This window comes from Megalops cyprinoides, chromosome 25, assembly GCF_013368585.1.
Source record: "Megalops cyprinoides isolate fMegCyp1 chromosome 25, fMegCyp1.pri, whole genome shotgun sequence".
Classification (NCBI taxonomy): Eukaryota; Metazoa; Chordata; class Actinopteri; order Elopiformes; family Megalopidae; genus Megalops; species Megalops cyprinoides.
The window spans coordinates 4,129,014-4,149,570 of NC_050607.1; the positions used below are offsets into that span (position 1 = coordinate 4,129,014).

General features: G+C 47.4%; 1 protein-coding gene across 1 annotated transcript in view; it reads left to right on the forward strand.

Annotated features, from left to right (window-relative positions):
- Positions 1-2,738: 2,738 nt before the first annotated feature.
- tbc1d15 (TBC1 domain family, member 15) overlaps positions 2,739-20,557 on the forward strand; it is a 31,973-nt gene continuing 14,154 nt past the window's right edge. The window contains exons 1-6 of the mRNA XM_036520328.1: positions 2,739-3,061; positions 4,021-4,095; positions 5,618-5,804; positions 8,815-9,019; positions 13,984-14,086; positions 15,749-15,946. Coding sequence (XP_036376221.1) covers positions 2,915-3,061; positions 4,021-4,095; positions 5,618-5,804; positions 8,815-9,019; positions 13,984-14,086; positions 15,749-15,946 — 915 coding nt within the window. The 5' untranslated portion in view covers positions 2,739-2,914. The remainder of the gene's footprint in view (positions 3,062-4,020; positions 4,096-5,617; positions 5,805-8,814; positions 9,020-13,983; positions 14,087-15,748; positions 15,947-20,557) is intronic.

The following is a 20,557-nucleotide window of genomic DNA, read 5'->3' on the forward strand; positions in this document are numbered from 1 at the left end:
AGGGCAGATTTTTGTATTTATGTGAAGGACAGAATGCTTTAATGATGATTTACCGTAGGTGCAATGACCTATTTGCAGGTCTGAATGTACGAGTGTTATACTTAGTTGTTGCTGGTTTAATGATTCAAGAATGGCCGGGTTTTCTTCAAAAGTGAAGCTGCATCTGTTCTGCTCAACTACACTTGTAAAACCTAACAACACCATGGAGGACCCCAAGGATAATTACAGGAAGGTAACTAAATATAACTTACTTTATGGTGTCAAGAGTGAGGTCTTGGCCTGTTTCCCTGGCTGGTCCTCAGTATCGCCTCTGGACAACACATACACATTGTCCTTGTCTTATACCTGTCTCCTGAACCTTTGACCTGAATGGCATTCATTGATTATATACACTACTCTTGCAGACCAAGCGGTCCCTCTTTATATTATGGTCGAACACAAAATTGTTAAAGCCGAGTTAAATCGTTAAACAGTCATTTTATAAGCTTTAATATAAAAATTTACAACAGCAGCACACCATGAGCTTGACTGCATATTAATTATGTTTAAAATTGAGCGAGTATATGTTCCTATAATTCACTATGATATTATAACAGTTATGTTATGGTGTTTGTTTTATCATATCCATTTAGTTAAAATCGAATTCGACACTTATGTAGCTAGTTCGCAAGCTGTCGCGTAAACTCGAAAATATAAACCCCAAGTGACTTTATTATGGCCTCAGTGGGCCACCGTAGTACGCGAACTTGAAACCTGTACACATGATTTCAATCGTGTGCCATCCCAAGAACGTCACTAGTTTAAATGAAGTTATTTTTTCTTTGTAATATCGCAAAAGACCGTTTAAAGTTAATTAAAAAGAGTATGTGGTTCTATTTCCCGCCTGAAAGGGCTGTACGCAGCGTAAACCACGATGTCCTACTTCCGCCTTCCGGTCGTGCGCATGCGTGATTTTGACCACGAGCAGGATGACTTGTCAGTGTTGTTGTGGAGGGCTGACAGGCACGTGAGCAGTGCGACGTCATCGTAAACACCAGCGCGCGACATGGCGGCTCCTGCAGCTACCAAGGTACCGAAACGAAAGTACTAAGGGGAAATTTGCCTGTAAATCCGAGATGTAGTAGCCCGTTACAAAGGGGATTTACTAGACTGGGAAGCGTAGCAAACAGCGGTGTGGTGTTTGGTAGAGTATAGCTCTGTGTTCAGTAGAGAGCCAGACGTAAACCGAGCTGCCCTTCTGTGGGATGTTGGTCCAGTGTGCAACAGTTGAACTATTTTCCACAGCTGCCACGAAAGCAGGCGAATCCACGGCGTGAAACAGATCGCTACATGTGATCGGGTTTGGGTTTTGGTGTGGTACCTCACAAACTGTGCTGTTTATATAATTCTGCCTAGATCGATCTTGCCCGACTGCACAGGTTGCTAGCTTCCTAGAACGGACAGTTCTTGCTAACGTTAGCTAACGGATGGAGTAGCTGTCATTCACATACTTGAAATTGAATATTACCTTGAACACTAGTGCTGACAGAGTGAAAAACTTAGAAGTATAGGCGTTCAATCCGTCATCTGTTTAGAGCTAATTTTCTGTTATACTGGCTGAGTAATAACCGTGAGGAAAATAACTTCCGTTCAGGTTAGCAATTTGAATGTCTACCCTCTTCAGTCTGACCTCGGCTAGCAAGTTGGTCGTGTGTGTTGACTTATTCGGGACATTGTATCGAAACAGCCCAATTAATGAAAGAAAGGGACCACAATAAATCTGAAGTGACTGGAGCCTTGTCCACGTTGTGTGGCTGCCAGCTGTGAGAACACTGAAATGAAAGACTTTGCTGGCAGATGACTAAATAAATTTGGGAAGCTCTTAAGGAATGCAGAAGTAGAATGGCATGTGTGTGCATCCCCTGTTCTCTCAGGGTCAATTCCGAGCGCTGCTGTTTTGGAAAAACAAGAACATTAAATGAATGACCACTATATTCGCAGGCTAATGGAGGAAGTGACCTGTGAGTTGTGCTCAATGCATTTTCTTTTCACATTCAAAGTCAGGGAGTGGAATTACGTGTAGGAAACACGAAGTCGTGCAATACACCGACCCCAGCAGGGGAAGAAGGAACGAGTACGGTGTTGTGCATGGTTTCCCAACACTTGAGCTGTTGGCTCCAACTGTGTGTGTGTGTGTGTGTGTGTGTGTGTGTGTTTGTGTGTTTTCATTCCAGCTGAGATCTCAGTTAATAAAGTTTGATTGACCTGCTCACTGAATACTGAACTTTATTTAATATTACTGTATTTATGTGGCAGGTGTGTTTGTACTAATATAAAGTACGCTTTATGTGCTTCTGTTCAACTTTGTTTGCATCTGCTCCTTGAACAAATTTTGGGCAGCTCTATCAGTTAGTCTAAGTACTCGACCAACACAATTGAATGCATATATACCCATCACTAATATCATTAATATGTCCAACAGAATCAAAGGAACAGAAATTTTTTCTAGGCATGTTGCAGATGAGAAATTAACAGAATGATTTACTTGCACCTTTCCTTTAGAGCAAACAACTGCAACAACCCTTATAACAAAGAATTAAGAACAGATGGATTTATGCAATGTGAGACACAGTAACACTATTTAAGTCACAGCTCATTGAAGCCTCAAATACCTGAGAGCTCAGCAAGAGCAACATCCTGCATACAGAGCGTGTCCCCAGGACCCCACTTGCAGCCCGATGTGATTCTCAGGCATTTGCACTGTGCCAATTTGTCTTACGTTAACAAACATTTTGCGGCTCTGCATGCTCAAAAGCTTAAATATGACCAACCTAGGTGGTGGTATTTATCACGGAGGTTATAGAAACGAATTGGCTGGCAGTGTGTTGGATGTGCCAGAAATACAGTTTGCTGGCAAGAGAGCACGGCGTAAACTATGTCAGAACCGGTCAGCCAGAGGGTAATTGTGCTGCATTTTCCACAGACCATACTGGAGCAGGATGGAATTTTCATTCATTCCAACACAGACAGAACGGAGGACCAAGAATCCCTCGTGTCCGGCCTCCTGCGCATCGTTGAGAAGGTACCCTCAAACCGCTGTGGAAACTCCCATTTCTGTGAAGCTGACTGGTGTAAGGCGTATGCATGGCTGCAGTCACTTCATTTTACCAACTGTTTCATCTGTAAAGTAATTTGGTGTTTATTTGAGTAAAACGCACAGCGCTGTTGCTGTAATGTGTTATATATGTGTTTGGATGGTGTGTAAGGGTTATTTGTATATTTGAACGCTCATTTCCATAACCATTGTTTTGTCTCCTGTTCACTAAACTCGGATCGATGTGGAACAAGACCATTTCCTCTGCAGGGCGACGGCAAAGAAAAATAACTCAAACAATGCAGCAAAATCAGTCCCAGCCACATGCTGGCTAAAACATTGTGGAGCTGTGTGATTTATTTGCTTAGCAGCCTCCTGTTCAGGGAAATCCACTGTGCTCAATGTATCACAGTAGGGCTCTTACCGTTTGCCTCAAACATCATTGTGTTTATTGTGTTATTCACAGTAGTCACATTATTTCCAGCGCTTCAGCGTGATCTCAGTCATTTCTGTTTTCATTTCAGTAATTTGGTATCTGTACGGGAAGTTCCCCCACCCTCGATCATCCGACACCAGCTGCCTGTGGCTAGCGCGTTTGTAAAGTGTAGGATTTTAGCATTCAAATCAGTTCACTTCTTGCGCCCCTTTAGATGAGAGGTTTCTAAGTGATCAAAACACGATTGAAGGGAATTTGTGATTATCCAGAATCAATGTTATTGCTTGCACGCTGTTATATATTGATTGTGTATAACTATTCCCATTTTTTTGTGTTTTGGAATGGCATGATGCAGTAGTTAACATTTGCCTGGAGAAACATTGATTGAAAGTGGTATTTAAAGATACCGAAAGGTTTGAAGGGAGACGACTCTATTAACACGGAGGCAGTTGAAATGTAATAGAGTATAACCGGTCACACTGACTGTTTCCCCCTCCCTTTTCTCTCCTAGGATGGTGAAACGCTGGTGGAGTACAAGCCTCTTGAAGATGCTGTAGATCCATCAAACATGCTCTGCGCTGGCAAGGTTTGACTGATAGGTTTCTCTTTGAATGCTCACTTAGGTATAGAACCGATGTCCTCGACTCCCCTTTCTATAAAACGGAATTGCTTGAGCGTATATCTCCCGAGGAGCACGCAGAGAACCATGGTGTGACATTTACAATTTTTGCTTTCAGGAGCAGAAAGTGGGTGATTGCCCTGTAATAGTCGGAGAGGGACTTTCATGTTTCTGTCTTATAGCTGCTGAGAGTTTGTTTTTTATGCGAGTGTGGTGCTTGTCTCAGAGCAGCCTTCTGCTGTAAGAATGGAGAAGGCAGCATGGAGTGAGTCACGGGCGCTGCGTGCTGGGTGCTGCGTGCTGGGTGCTGGGTGCTGGGTGCTGGGTGCTGCGTGCTGGGCGCTGCGTGCTGGGCGCTGCGTGCTGGGCGCTGCGTGCTGGGTGCTGCGTGCTGCGTGCTGGGCGCTGCGTGCTGCACCCCTGCCGTATCTGAGATGTGACCCTCTTGCTGTCCCCTTTCACACATTACAGACACTTTCTACACGTTGCGATGCCTCACGGCTTTACAGTGCAGCAAACACAGCCAGTTCAGACTTACTGCAATCTACTGGTCATGGCTAACAGAACAGGACAACCGGGACTTCTGCTCAAACGCAGATACAAGTAATCCTAATAAAGAGTACGGCATTGGAAGAACTGTCGACCCTTTACGTTACATTACATTGTTGTCATTTAGCAGATGCTCTTATCCAGAGCGACTTACACAGGTTGTCGATCCTTCACAATGTGTGCGATGCCCTATGTAGCAATGAGGCAGATAGAAGTAGAACAGGAGCTCCTGTACACAGTGCTGTGCTGTACAGAAACAGGGCTTGGCTAAAGCTAATCAGGTTCAGTCAGGTCCAGTGTCTGCCCATGCCCAGGGTATATCTGCCAGTTCCATGGTAACCAGTTAGAACGCTATGATCAGGGTGTCATCAGACACTATTCCACTTCCACTCTTCCACTGTCATGCTGAGGCACACAGAACACACAGACACATCTGCAAGCCAGGCTCATGCTGTATGAGTAATGCACTGTATTTTTCACCATGGCAAAAGGATGTCACTTCAGCATTTGTGCATGAGCATTTGCGACAAACAGCACCTTCATGGTTTTATACCGAAAAGAGCTACATTTCTCGCTACAGCTGTCGGGTACGAGAAACCGCCGTGACACGTCTTGCAAAGTACGTCCAGCTGGGTTTGAGAGTAATGCCATCCTGTTATTCACCCAGCGTGCTTCAGGTTTTTCTTACAGACCTGCACTCACTCTGAGTGCTTGTCTGCTGTTCCTCTGCGAAATTACATTACCTTGTTTGTTTGCTTTGCGGACACCCCTATCCAGGGTGAATTACAGAAATTACATGTTTTCTTGTACATTCCGTAACCCAGTTGTACGCTCTGAGTTGGCGACAATGGCGGTAAGGTCCTTTAGCAGTGTCCCACCTGGGACGCGAACCCATGACCCTGAGGTGCAGAGTACATTGTTCTAACTGTTCCCCGCTCAGGACTCCAGCTCGGTGGTGGAGTGGAACCAGTGTCCTGGGGACAGACCCCACAGTTCGGTGGTGGAGTGGAACCAGTGTCCCGGGGACAGACCCCACAGGTCGGTGGAGCAGCAGCTGAGCTACGAGACCGAGTGGGACATGGTCAACACAGTGTCCTTCAAGAAGAAACCCTACACCAACGGCGAAGGTGGGTGTCTCTGCTCTGCTGCGCAAGGGGCGGGAGAGCTTTTCTCACAGCTGCGGTGGCATTTCACCTGTTTGTCATTTCCAGTCCTCGTCAGCCTACACAGTGGTTAAAGTGTTTGCACTGACAAGAGAAGCTTGTGGGTTTGTGACTCACTGGCTGTGAAAATAGTGCTGTGGTCTGTGCCTTTCCATTTGGTGTTGAGACACATAGCGGGTCGATTTGTCCAAAAGACTGGCTTTCTGTGCAGCTGACCTCCATGTTCTCTACCCCCAATAACTGATCCAAGATCAGCACACTCACCCACAGCCGTTTTATACATTATTGGCATTTAGCAGACGCTCTTATCCAGAGTCACTTACATTAATTACAGGTTTTTACAATCTTATCCATTCATACAGCTGTATATTTACTGCAATTGTGGGTTAAATACCTCGCCCAAGGGTACAACAGCAGTGCCCCCATGGGGAATCAAACCGGCATCCTTTCGGTTACAAATCCTGCTCCTTAACCACTCTGCTACACTGCTGCCCATAAATAAATAGATAAATAAATGGTAAATACATGTCTGCTGAGGAGAGCAGTCTGTCAGCACCCTGACTGGCCTCTGCCACAGACTGTGGATGAAGATCTGTTCCCATTAACCATCAAGGCCTCATGTTGCCACCACTTGACCCTTAGTCACTCAAAGGCATTGATCACTAGAGGCAGCCGTTAAAAGGTGACATTTTTTCAAGGTGTCTGGTAATGGGTTATCAGGAGCGGTCTCGGGAGCAGGAATGGCTTCTGCCACCTGGAAAAGGTGTGAGAGAATCCTACAGTAGAAGGTCAGTGTGAAGCAGCAGTTTAATGTTACAGTGTGGCGAAGACGCGCTCACATCTAGGCCTGCTGATAATGTAGGTCGTCTGCAGCAGCCATGGCCGTGGAGGGGTATAGACTGTCCCAGCTGCACTGCCTTTAGGGCCAGAGCGCAGCAGACTCACTAAAGATAAGGCACGCTTCCGGGGAAAGTTAACCCAGTCAGCTTTGCACTGAAGCCACTGATACCATTGTACTTCGGCACAATGAAAAAGCATAACAATCAGTCAGTCCCTTCCTCTCTCATTTTCTCTTTGCTGTCTGAGAATGTTCCCCCAAAAACAGAAAGATTGCAAAGCGTTCATGAAAAAAGTGATTTTTTTTTTTCCAGTGTCCCTGTCATAGTTCATAATCTATTTTTCCTTGCGTGCGATTAGCTTATGAGTGAACATGAATGCCTGATTACTCATTTTAAAGGCAGATCCGAAGCAAAGGGTCGGAGGTCACGTGCCACACGAGCAGAATTTTGAGGCCGCTGTGTCCTCCCTGGAGTTGTGGAGGATGCTAAGGCGGTGACACAGGATTGATGGTGGGAAAAAGACTAATTGCTTCTGTTTTTCTTCTGTAAAAGGAGCCTGCAATCAATCTTGGGCTGTCCCCTGCGTGTTAATCAGACTACTCCCGCAGCTCTCTCCCAAAGCATGAAATGTCAAGCTGGCTGAATTAAAAAGGCTCGCATTTTTATTTCAGGCGATACATTGAAAATGACATTTAATGGGCCAGATTTGTCACTGTTTGTTAGGGAGGCTCTGCAAAACTGTGGCATACCTGAACACCCTTCGGAAACTCGGCGGGTGGTAATGGCACAGGTGCCATGTCCAAACTCATCAGCTGCAGAATCAATCTCAAACTTTCATGTCTGGTGTTGTTTATTAGGCGTAAAATGAGTGGCTGGCTTAAACATCGAAAGCGAGGGCCCTCCACACGAACAGCTGTTTATGCAGGAAAATGTCTGTGTGTGTTTGTGTGACTGGCAGTGATCACGCTTTAGAGACTGCAGCAGTTACAGGGCCAAGGCTACAACCAGACCTCAATCAGCAGAAGCCAGAAATGTCACACAGACAATGATTCTGATTGGTCAGAAAGGAATGCTTCTTTATAGAAAGGTAAATAATAGTATTTCCCCTAGAAATTCTCTATTAGTGGTAGCCAGGCCCTTTGCTCTGGCCTGCTCACTGACTGTTAAAAATTAGAATTAGAATCAGAATTAACTGGCCGTAAACTTCCAAAAGAGCTAAAAGACGCTTAAAAGGCATGCGTTCTTCAAGCAAGTGCTAACCATACAAAAATATGGCAAGGCCATGTGCTTCACATTTTTAACACACATGAGATGTTCAGGGAGAACAAGAAGCTGAAAAGTTGACAGCCACAAGTAAAAGATTGTCGTCGACCGAGAGTAGGCAAACAGGCTTCTTGATGAATAAGTAAAGTGCAAGTTAGCTTCTGACAACCACAGCCTATCAGAAGTGGAAATGTGACTGCTCTCCTGAGGGAATCATTATTAAGCGTTTCCCTTACCATAGCCTTTAGTGGCGGTAGGGGCACTAAAGGCTATGGTAAGGGCATGGTATGGTATGAAAAACATTGAAGAATAAGGAGACACACTTGCACTTCTGTACTTTCTTAAATGCACAGATCAACACAGTAATTCAGTGGCTTCTGCTTTTCTTCAGTGCATTTATGCCCAGTAATGAAGGTGGCCTGTCGCTCCTTTAGTGTAGAAAAAGCAAAGAAGAACTAACCTCAGATCTGGACATTCTGTGCACAAGTTACAGCGGGCAGGTCTGGCATGCAGTAATCGACACTTGAGGGTGAAGTAAACAGGGAGCTTCTGTCCAATGACAGTGTGCCATTAGGACACACACTGCCGGGCCTGTAATCCATGTACTGGCTAGAATACGCTTAATCACTTTAATTAAGGGAACAGGATGTTCAGATTTTTCAGAGTAACAGTCATTGGAAGAGCGTTTATGGAGCTCTTAGCGCTGGCGTTTTCGGAATCGACATCGACATCGGCAGACTCCATTTGTACTTCCTCGTTTCAGTTGTGGCCAGGCCGTCCCCACGCCACAGCTGAAAGGTGCCGCCTCTCCCGCGACAGGAAGTGGCCGGTTCATAGCTGTAATGGCGGACTGTTGCTCTCCCCCCCTCTAGGTGTGCCAAACCACACTCACGAGCGCAGCAAGTGGGCCTTCTTCTTCAACCTGAGCGACCTCAAGACCATCAGAGTGAAGTCCGAGGGCTGGTCCTACCTGGTGTTCAGCCTGAAAGACGACACCACCCTGCCTGCCCTCCACTTCCACCAGGGCGGCAGCGATGCCTTCCTGGACTGCCTCAGAAGATACGTCCTACTCAGCGAGTAGGTACCCACAATGCCCTCTAGGGGGCAGCCTCACACAACAAGTTCACCCTGCACTCACTGTGCTCTGTCCAATACTTTCAGTACCAAATCCAGTAAGTGTGAAAGAGTTAAACATGCAGAAGTGGGAAGAATACCAGGGGGGGCTTGCACATCATCCAGTTCATAGTAACACTGTTATCAGTTCACTCATGTGAAGGAAATAAGTCTGCTGGAAACAGGGTTTGGTGGGGTTTAGATACTGGTTGTTTTTCTTTTTTTTTTTGAAATGTACTTTCATGGCAATTTTGTGCTAATTTAAACACCATGCTATGTGAAGAAACAGCAACAACAAATAAATGCAGCACTTGAGTTCTGCGCTGGGGACTGAGTATCACGTGTGAGCATGAATGCCACATAAAAGAGCAGCTGAAGGTGAAAGAGCCGCTCTGTGGCGGCGGTGTCCTACTTCAGACAGGAGACTGTGAGACTGAGGGTGGCCCAGTGCTGGCAGTGACCGGGTCTCTGTAGTAAAACTGCAGTCTGCATAAGCCGTGGCACTGAGCTCAGCCCGCTGTACGATACGGGCAGCAGGACCACACGTGTGACCCTGAGTGCAGCGGTGCACAGCTCAGACCCGTGTCTCCTTCCCCGTGTTACCTGTAGAGCTGCTGCAGAGCCGCACAGAGGCTGCCCCACATTCAGGGCTCCGGTCCCGGCGGCGCTGGGGAAGGGCTCACCTCTCTGGTGCCCTCCCAGAGCCAGATGGTGTTTTTGCAGACTTCCATATGGGAAGAGGCTGCGGGATGCGAGTGCAGGGCAACCCTCAGCGGGGGCAGGCCTGCCCTGGTCTCGGGGGGGGGGGGCGCTGATCATTAGCAGGATTCAGAGGACGGGGACTCTGTCTGTTTGTGCAGGCTCAGCAGTTCGGCTGCTTTGTTAAGCTGGCACTGTCTCCGCTGCTTGGTGCGGGTGAAGGAATTAGTCACAAACGCAGACTCCGACCTGCCTGAGAAGTGCCGGAAATATGGCCTGTTTGCACATCAGACGGAGCCTCTGAAGTGCTGCCATGGTGCTTCTCTGGAGGATGATGACTGATGGCTTTACCCTTCTATCGTTATTTTCCATTTTTGTGAAAGTTTGCAGGGTCAGTTCAGTCAGTAGTTTGATTGGGCTTACCGTGTTTACCCAGCACAACGTCATTACAAGGCTGATCTGTAAATTTTGTTGTGCCCAGTCATATATTTTCCCTCAGATGAAACCCCACACAAACAGATAAATGAGCAAGGGGGGTAAAATGACAGGTTAGGGCTGCAGTACCTTTATTCCCCAGGAGAGGGCACTTCAGGGCCTTTTTGTGATGCGTCTCGCAGTTTCCTCGATCAGCGATGCACACTCTCACACAGAGCCTGTGAAGGAGAAGAATTACATGCATTATGAACTGGATTAATGATCTGATTTAATTTTTTTTTTTGACTGTTGGGGTGTGTGAAATTACAGAGAAAAAGTTGAAGTGCATTGTCATATCACCTCTCCCCTTCATGTCGAATTTAAAAGTAAATGTATTTCACATACAGATGAATAAATGGATGGGTAATAAAAACATTTGTCAGTTCTCAACAAAGTAAATTAATTGCAAATATTTTTACTGTGGCTCTGAGACTAGTAAGTTCTGAGCTGCTGCTCTGGGTAGGTTTGGCCACTCCATGCTCAAGATGGTTTCTGTTCTGTAGTTTGTAAGAGGGGTACTGAACCTTTCTGCAGAGAGGCAGGAGTGGCAGAGACAGCAGAGACTCAGGTCAGAAAAAGCCTGAGAGTAAAGCTGCTGTGTCTCTATCCTCTCCTGTTTGTGTGATCTGCCACACTGATCCTTTGAATTGGCATCGGTTTGTATTGGTTTTTTTTTCTGGGTGATTAAATATGAGCGCATTATTCACAAGCATATGCTAGCTTACTCGTTGTGTAGAAAGACAGTGATGTCGAAGGAGTACTCGGTGCCCGTGACTCCCGCGGTCTCCGCCTGAGGTTACAGCCCTGTGTGTTTAACAGAGTGGGAGGCTGCCGCTTGTAGATGGTGCAGGGAGGTTCGAGCGCCGTGGAGACACCTGCCATTCAGCGGCGGCCCCAGTGCCATTCCTCCCGCGCGGCCGCCCGCGGATTACAGCGATCTCATCTGCGGCTGATCCGGCCCCCGAACGCGTCAATAAAAACAATGCAAACGTGATTTACTCTGCCAGCCAATTCATAACGGGCCCTAATAAACACGGGCCGCAGCTATGATAACACAAGAAATATGGCCTCCCTCTCACGAGGCCCGCAGCTTGTTATTCACGCGTGCTTTTGTTTTTCCATTAGAAACGATATTGAGCGGCGGCAGCATCACATTAAAGAGTCCCCTCACCTGGAGTCGCAAATTTAATGTTCCTACCTGTGCGGCTCAGAAGATATTGATATTGAAAAGGCAAAGAAACAATTTTATTTTCCTGACCAGGAGTCTGAATTTCTATCCATATTTATTTTTTTAGCACATGCTGGTTTATGGCGCCCGATTCCCTAACGCAACAGTGATGCATGCGAAACGGATTTAGTTCTCCCTGCCATATTAAGGGTAAGGGGCAGTGCCCTCAGTTCTAAACTGGCCATAAAGTTACCCTTTAGATCCTGGTAGGTTCCTGCTTTAATTGACTACTGTAATTAAAAATCACAAGTTAAAAATGAAAATGCTAATAAAGCTCTAACTGCGGCTATGATGAAGTGGGTGGGCATGGCTGCATACATGTTTGCAGTAAACACCACAGCGTTAGCGGTTTGTGCCTTCCCTGCACAGCGCAACAGCCGTTCCCCGCCTGCTAATACCCGGAGCTTTATTTGCATTCCGCGCCCCTCCTTATCATTTCATCAGCATTTTGTTCCCTGTGCTTTGCTGTATTTTGGCATGGCGTGATTATTAAAGCTCCCTTTTTTTCTCTCCAAAACAGAGGATTTTGATTCAACATCATTTGTATGCTAATGCCGGCGCCACGCATGGGATGTTCATATCAGACTGAAGCAGAGGAAGGATGCGCTTGCCCATTAACGCCGGGCTTTAGGAGAAAGGGCCCCCGGCTTTCTTGTGGAGTGAAATACCACGCTGGCTTATATCCGGCGGCCTCCCCCCTCCCCCCACCCACCCCGGGCACTTACGCCTTGTCATTCAGCGGGACCGATAGCAGTTATTAAAGTTCTTATCTCCGGCGCTAATAATGAAAATGTTGGGATTAAGTGGCGGGTGGTGTGAAGGCTCGCGGGCTGCAGCCAGGTGTTTGACTGGAGTATAATGAGATAGCTGGAAGCCTCCCCCCCGCTCACGCCGCTCCCTCGGAGATGGCCCCCGTGCTAACCGCATCACGCTTAAACAATTAACCTTTCTGCTGTTGCCATGACGCCATCAATCAGGCGGGAACGGCCGGCGAGGTGTCAGGCTCTCAAGTGTGCAAAAACACGTGGATCTTTTATTCTTAACGTTGATGTGTGGATTGTACTTTTCTCCTTCTTATTGTTGATGTGTGGATTGTACTTTTGTCCTTCTTATTGTTGATGTGTGGATTGTACTTTTGTCCTTCTTATTGTTGATGTGTGGATTGTACTTTTCTCCTTCTTATTGTTGATGTGTGGATTGTACTTTTCTCCTTCTTATTGTTGATGTGTGGATTGTACTTTTGTCCTTCTTATTGTTGATGTGTGGATTGTACTTTTCTCCTTCTTATTGTTGATGTGTGGATTGTACTTTTCTCCTTCTTATTGTTGATGTGTGGATTGTACTTCTTCCTTTTTAATGTTGCTGGAGCTGAAAAAGCCTGAGCAGGCCAGTGATGATGTATTGAGGAGACGTGCGGCTGAGTGTTTTAGAAGAGGAAATGGAAATTGGACTGGGCCACCCCTGCTCAGTCGGGCAGTGTGAGGCAGCGTTGGTCCTGACAGACCCGGGGCTCCTCCGGGTTTGTTCTGATCCAAACCCTTAATTATGCAACTGGATCAATAATTAGGTGCAAATGAGCACAGGCCACTCACAGGCCACACTCTGTTGTTTCTGAGAGAGTGAGGAAACCTTCAGGGTTTCAGAACTGCTGGAAAACTTCCTGCTGCATTCTTATGGCCCCTTCAGTGGAGTAATCCATTCTCCTCCGAAAATGTCTCTACCTGCACCGATGCTATGTGGAATGTGTGTGTGTGTGTCTGTGAGAAAGGAAGGGGAATGCTTTAGCCCAAATGGACATCGGTTTAAAAAGTCTATTTAAAGCAGTCTCTGTCAAACGTGGTATTTGCTTGTTCAGCTTTGATCTCTTGTAATCATATTCCATTTCCAGGAAGAGAAATCAATAACAGTATTGAGTAACTCACGCCTGAAGCCTGTGGGGGCTAACCTTAACAATAGGAGTCAGTATAGCAGTGAGCAGGGGGCAGCTCTGAACTGCACATTATGAACTCTCCAAACCCAGTGTTTAACCACAGCTCCTTCAGAGCACTGCTTCAGGGCTCTTTCACACATTTGTGTGTTGGAAGATTCTGCATTGCAAAAGGAAAGGAAAAAAGGAAATCTTGGTCATAAAAACAAAAGCTGAACTTAGAGCTGAATGGTTTGTTTGCCTAGTTTTTTTAGTGGGTGAACAGCGCCTTCTCACCCAGCTGATCCTTATCCACCGAGCTCCATGCACCTGTGGGTGACATCTCAGTCGGACAATTGACTGAGTGTGACATTCCCTCCTCAAACTAAAAACACAACCTAAAAATGGCTTTAGGCGTGACACACTTTACACATCTATCCTCAGTGGTCAAAGTGAACACACCTGTTGGCTCCGTGTAGGTTCCCAGAGGTGTTGAGTTTGACCTTGCGGGCAGGTGATGCTTCCCGGTGTGTCTTCCCTGCATCCTTCTCCTCTCAGGTGTACCCCTCGCTGTGGGCAGACCGCCTCACTCCTCACCCCGTCTTCCTCTCCGCCCCCCAGGTGCCCCTCAGACCAGTCATCTCTGCTGGTGTGCAGCCACAGCAAGGCGCTGTCGCAGTCCTTCGAGAACCTGCTGGACGACACCACGTTCGGCCTCATTCAGGTAGGCAGCGCTTCCCGCGGCCGACGCCCGCCCACCCCCACCCCTGGGCATCTCTGGCACCGTGCCGAGAGCGCCCGCAGTTCCTACTGATCCCTTTCTCTGCTTCCGAACGGGGGCATTAACTCAGCAAGCCAGCAGGTCTGCCAGCAAGTTGAGTTAAGTTTGTCGACCCTCTGGCAAAAAGCTCAGCTTGAAAAAGAATAAAAACAGAATAAACTGTTTTTAAGGAGCTGTGGGAAATGAGTTGTGAAGGTAAGTGTCTTATCTGGCACCCGTCAACAGATCCGGAGGCTAGACTATGCTGTTATCAGATTGGATCGTTGTGAACCGGGAGGGCAGGGCATGTGTGGGGTGTATCGCCTTCACATTGCAGACATCAGAATGATCAGCGTTACTCTCAATCTCCAGATCCAATCAGCCACTATTATGTCAGTAATCCCTCATACAATCAATGTACAGCATACATGTGTCCTGTTTTCATGCTTGGCCACATTGTGACAAAGAGGGAAAGTTAATGCCATGCGTCAAATAGAAAGCCAAGTTTTCGGCTTCAAAAGGAGCTATTCTGTACTTGGCAAAATCTCTCACTATCCCTTTCCACATACAGTTTGTATATATAGTACAAAAGTAATGGATAAGGAGTTCCTATTTGTTTGAACTCCCATACAGTGGTGTGATATCATTTGAATTATGTAGGTAATGGGTTCCAGAAGGATAATGGGCAATTTGTATTATCTTCCGTTGTGCAAAAAAGAAAAAGTACTGATTCTTTAGAGATATTAGTGGGAACTTAAATCCTGGCTGTAGGCAGGCAGTGGGTGCTGCCTATCCACTCCATTTAGTAATGCCGAGGATCAGAACAGGGCTAATGAGCCATGACTCAGAACAGTGGCCATTGGACGACCTGCCCTGGAAGAGGTTAGTGGAGATGGAATTCCTTTTAATGTTTTTTAATGCGAACAAAAAAAATCCAATTGCAAAGATGAATGACCAAGCTAGTGATAATAATAGAAAAGAAAAAACGCAAAGAGTCCGCTTGGGAAGGAAATTGGTCCTCCACGGTTGCCTTCTCAGAGCCTTTGAATTGGCAGTGTAGTGCAGAGCAGGAGTAGGGCCTCTGGTGTATTTCTGCTCAGACGAGTGACAGTAGAGTGGGGGCCTGTGCATCACCCACGCAGGAGGCCCACACACAACGCAGCTCCTTCACTCTGAGTGACATATGAGATAGCATTCTTTATTTTAGCCCGTCTTACACAATGCTGTGAGGCTGATGGTGGCTGAAGGCAGTGGAAAATGTTACATTGCATTACATTCTTGTCATTTAGCAGAAGCTGTTATCCAGAGGGACTTACCCAGGTTACAGGTTTTATATGTTATCCATTTATACAGCTGAATATTTCGGCTGTATGAGGAGATTGTGGATTAAGTACCTTGCCCAAGGATACAACGGCAGTGCTCCAGCAGGGAATCGAACCAGCAACCTTTCGGTTACGAGCCCTGCTCCTTACCACTATGCTACATGGGGCAGCAGTGTAGCATAGTGGTAAGGATAGTGTTCTGGTAGAAAGGTAAGCCAAATAAATGTAACCCAGAGGACTGATTGCATAAGAGCGGGGCACGGGATCGTGGCCTGACTGTTTGGGCTGGTCTCCCCCTCTGCAGAAGTTTAAGAAGGACCCGTATACGACCACGCTGGGTGGCTTCTCCAAGGTCACCAACTACATCTTCGATGCGTTCCGGGGGCAGGACCTCGAGCACCAGCAGCGGCCGGCCGAGGAGGTGGCCGACCTCCTGAGCGAGGTCATTCCAGGCCTGGAAATCAACCAACAGGAGGAGCCCGGCTTCGAGGTCATCACCAGGGTGAGTCGCCCCACCCACTGCTACAGCCCGAGAGGCTATATCCCTGCAGCAGGCATTCCAGCAGTTCCAAATTCAGTTTCAGCATTTACATTTACATTTACATTTAGTCACTCAGCAGACACATCCAGAGGGATGTACAACATGAGTAGCTACATATAACAATTCACTGACCTTGTTGACAGCAAGTGGATGCTGTTGTCTGGAGTGACTCCAGAAGTTAGGCACACAGGCATCCAGCAAAATGACACAAAATGTTATAAAAAACCACGGTCCACACATGAACAAGAATCGGTGTCAAACACACGAGGCTGAGGTCAGACACCAACACACGGTGGAACGCGGCACAGTTTAAGCAGCAGCCCAAAAAGGCATCGGTGCGTTCGCGAGCAAGGCTTGTTGAAAGAACACACGAAAAACCACAGACCTCAGCTACTCTGAGGTCTGTGTTCCAGAGCAAACTGGCATCCACAAGCATATGGGGTTAAAAGTGCGCTAAAAGTTAAAAGTCCTATTGCATTAACTTTTTGGGACCAAGGGTGGGCACCCCCCCCAGGTGGCTGCAGGTGACAATGGCACCGCCAGTCATGTATTCACAGAATTGACCTTAAGAGGTGCAGTGGTTCCGAATAAATAAAACCTGAGGGTGAGGCAGGAATTTCTTTTAAGGATTATTGGTTTCCTGATGGCTTGATATGTAGAGCTAAACAGGTTTCCTGGAATTTCCCATTCAGAAGCCTAGCCTTTTTTTCCAGAAGAACCTCAGGTGAGTTTATCGGTCCTGTTCGGTATGCATGTTAAAGGATTGCTACAAGGGAAAACTCTGCCAGCCCAAGATGATTCTAAACAAACAAACCAGAGCTGAGGCATTCAGCTTTCAAAGAGCTGAAATCAGCAGTGTTCCCATGGGGGCTCAGTGATTGAAGAGTGTACAACCACCTCCTCTGCTGTGGAGAGGCAGTCCCCAGCCACTGACCCTGGATCAGTGAAGTCATTTTTCTGTTAATAATTAGTGTCTGGAAGAAGGTACGGTAGGCATATCCTATATCAGCAGCAAAGTGTAATTAGTAGCTGGTGCTGCAGGTTGCTGTACCCTGGAGGCTTTAATTGTGTTGCTCAGTTTTTATTAGAGCTTACCCCAGATCAGCATGTTGCCACAACAACCCACAACTGCAGCTGTTTACAGAGCATGAGAGGCAGTGACCATAAATCATGGGCCATTGTAAAGCACACTGTTACTGGCCCCGCCAAGATGGAACAGGGAAGAGAGAGACAGGACTGTGAGGGTTTGGGTAGAGAGAGGTAGGACTGTGAGGGTTTGGGTAGAGAGAGGGGACCGTGAGGGTTTGAGTAGAGAGAGGGGGACTGTGAGGGTTTGGGAATAGAGAGGGAGGACTGTGAGGGTTTGGGCAGAGAGAGAGGACCTTGAGGGTTTGGGTAGAGAGAGAGGACTGTGAGGGTTTGGGTAGAGAGAGGGGGACTGTGAGAGTTTGGGTAGAGAGAGGGGAACTGTGAGGGTTTGGGTAGAGAGAGGGGGACTGTGAGGGTTTGGGTAGAGAGAGGGGGACTGTGAGGGTTTGGGTAGAGAGAGGGGGGACTGTGAGAGTTTGGGTAGAGAGAGGGGGACTGTGAGGGTTTGGGTAGAGAGAGAGGACCGTGAGGGTTTGGGTAGAGAGAGAGGACCGTGAGGGTTTGGGTAGAGAGAGAGGACCGTGAGGGTTTGGGTAGAGAGAGAGGACTGTGAGGGTTTGGGTAGAGAGAGAGGACTGTGAGGGTTTGGGTAGAGAGAGAGGACCGTGAGGGTTTGGGTAGAGAGAGAGGACTGTGAGGGTTTGGGTAGAGAGAGAGGACTGTGAGGGTTTGGGAAGAGAGGGGACTGTGAGGGTTTGGGAAGAGAGAGAGGACCGTGAGGGTTTGGGTAGAGAGGTAGGACTGTGAGGGTTTGGGTAGAGAGAGAGGACTGTGAGGGTTTGGGAAGAGAGAGGGGACTGTGAGGGTTTGGGAAGAGAGAGGAGACTGTGAGGGTTTGGGTAGAGAGAGAGGACTGTGAGGGTTTGGGTAGAGAGAGGAGACTTTGAGGGTTTGGGAAGAGAGAGGGGACTGTGAGAGTTTGGGAAGAGAGAGGGGACTGTGAGGGTTTGGGAAGAGAGAGGGGACCGTGAGGGTTTGGGTAGAGAGGTAGGACTGTGAGGGTTTGGGTAGAGAGAGAGGACTGTGAGGGTTTGGGAAGAGAGAGGGGACTGTGAGGGTTTGGGAAGAGAGAGGGGACTGTGAGGGTCTGGGTAGAGAGAGAGGACTGTGAGGGTCTGGGTAGAGAGAGAGGACTGTGAGGGTTTGGGTAGAGAGAGGGGGGACTGAGGGTTTGGGTAGAGAGAGAGGACTGTGAGGGTTTGGGTAGAGAGAGAGGACTGTGAGGGTTTGGGTAGAGAGAGGAGACTTTGAGGGTTTGGGAAGAGAGAGGGGACTGTGAGGGTTTGGGTAGAGAGAGGAGACTTTGAGGGTTTGGGAAGAGAAGACCGTATGGTTTTTGGCTTGCTCTGGGGAGGCTTGTCCTGGTGACAGAGGAAGATGCTGGCACAGTGTCACACTGAAGTGCGGGGAGAGAACGGAACACATGCCAAGTACATTCTGCATTATTCATCTGCTTGGCAAATGCCCTTATCCACAGACACTTACACTGGGACTCATTATCCATTTACACAGTGGTATTGTTTACTTCAGCACTCCATGTTAACTGCATTAGCATGTAGTGACGTGTCTGGGATTTATACCTGTATACCTTTATACCTGTAACTTGGATGGCATTGTCTGGGAATTGAACCTGTGACCTTCTGGTTACGAGACCAGCTACCTAAACGGCTGCCTCACAGCGATCCCACAGTATGGCAGTGGACCACAGCAGAGTATCACTGTGCACCTCAATTCACTTAAAGCTCAACTCGGTGTTGATTCTGCTGCGGTGTTGACTTTGAGAGGCAGCAAATATGACCATGTAATTAACCGGTACTGCGCCCTGGTGAGAGGAGATGGCAGATAACATTGAGCCGCGTGGTGATTACTAGCATGGAACGCTGCACGTGCTGATCATTTAAAATGAACCGTGTTGCAGGTTTCCATGAACCTGCAGCACAGTCAGCAGCTCATGCCTCCATTCTCCTTCATGTGTAAAATTGCGACTGGCTTATTTGCATGTGCGGTAGCACCTTGAAGAGAGGACTGTTCCCCCTTTAATTTGAATTCTCTTACCATTAACCTCTGACTTTTAACTTGATTACTTTGCAGCGACTCAAGTCTCCTGTCGTATTATAGTATAATCTGTTCTTTTAATTACACACACCGAACTCTTTGTGGGATTTCTTTTTTCATAAGTATAATTATTGGCCAAACAAAACAAGAGTGTAATTAAATTCGTCTCTGTGCTTTTTAAGTCCCTCTCAGAAGAACAGACAAATGACCATCATCTTTGGTTGTGTGAAATACCCCGCCGAAGGTACCTTAACTGACACGGTTTCCTGTCAGACAGCACATGAATGATTGGCAGCGGCCCTCCCCCATACGCTGCCTCCTTTAACGGTTTCTGTCCCCATGGAAACGGCCGTCTCCACGACGCCGCGCCCGGCCCGTGGGCTGACGCTGTGCTGAGCTCCTTGGCTGTTATTGGTGGCTCAGTTTAACGCCTCTCAGGGAGTTTGTCTCTGGCAACTTTCCTAGCCTCACGCTACCTGTGCATCCATTAGTATTCACCTTACACAGTGCTTTTCAGGAAAACGAGAATGTGCTCAGGAAAGCTGTGCTTAATAGAGACCTCTAAGGAGTATTCACACCGTCTCGCACATTCGCACATACGCGCGCACGCACACACACACACACACACACATAGGCACACAAGCAAACATGTACGCACACACAGGGTCACTCACACACACAGTACCCACATATACACAGTGAGAGAAGAATGAAGCACAGCTGAGTAGATTTAAAAATCTTATGAACGGGAGAAGAGAAGTTTTGCCTCTGAAGTCATGAGCACATATTTCATTGACATGTAATATTTAGTACAGATTAGGCCTTGCATCTTTTGGGGGGTGGGGTGAGGGGGTGTTGTGTTTATGCCTTCTTTTGGGGATGTGTTTTAGGTTCTTGGAAAACCCCCCACATATACAAGCAACACAAGTGTGAGCACGAAACTGTCACTTCTTGGGGGACGGTCTCCACGAGTGCGCCCTGCTGCCATTAATCCTGACAGTACACTACATTACATTACTTCATTTAGCAAACGCTCTTACCCAGAGCAACTTCCAAATAAGTGCATCACTGTGCTAGTTATCGCAAAGTATTACAAGACGTCAGTAAGATACTAAGTTAAGTGCTAAGCTAGTGTGGAGTTCTTTTTTATTTTTAGTCAATAGGGATAGATGGGATAGGTAGAGACAGGTAGGGAGGAAGGTAGACTATAGATACAGCTTGAAGGCGCCCAGGGAGTCTGTTGTCTGAATCTCTGACAGCGCCGCTCCGCCAGCCGAGGGCACTTTTGGCACAGGTGGCTCCAAGCGTGGCCGTGCAGCAGCTTACCTCATTAATGAGCCCTTGCACATCTCACTCTTTCTCCTGGAC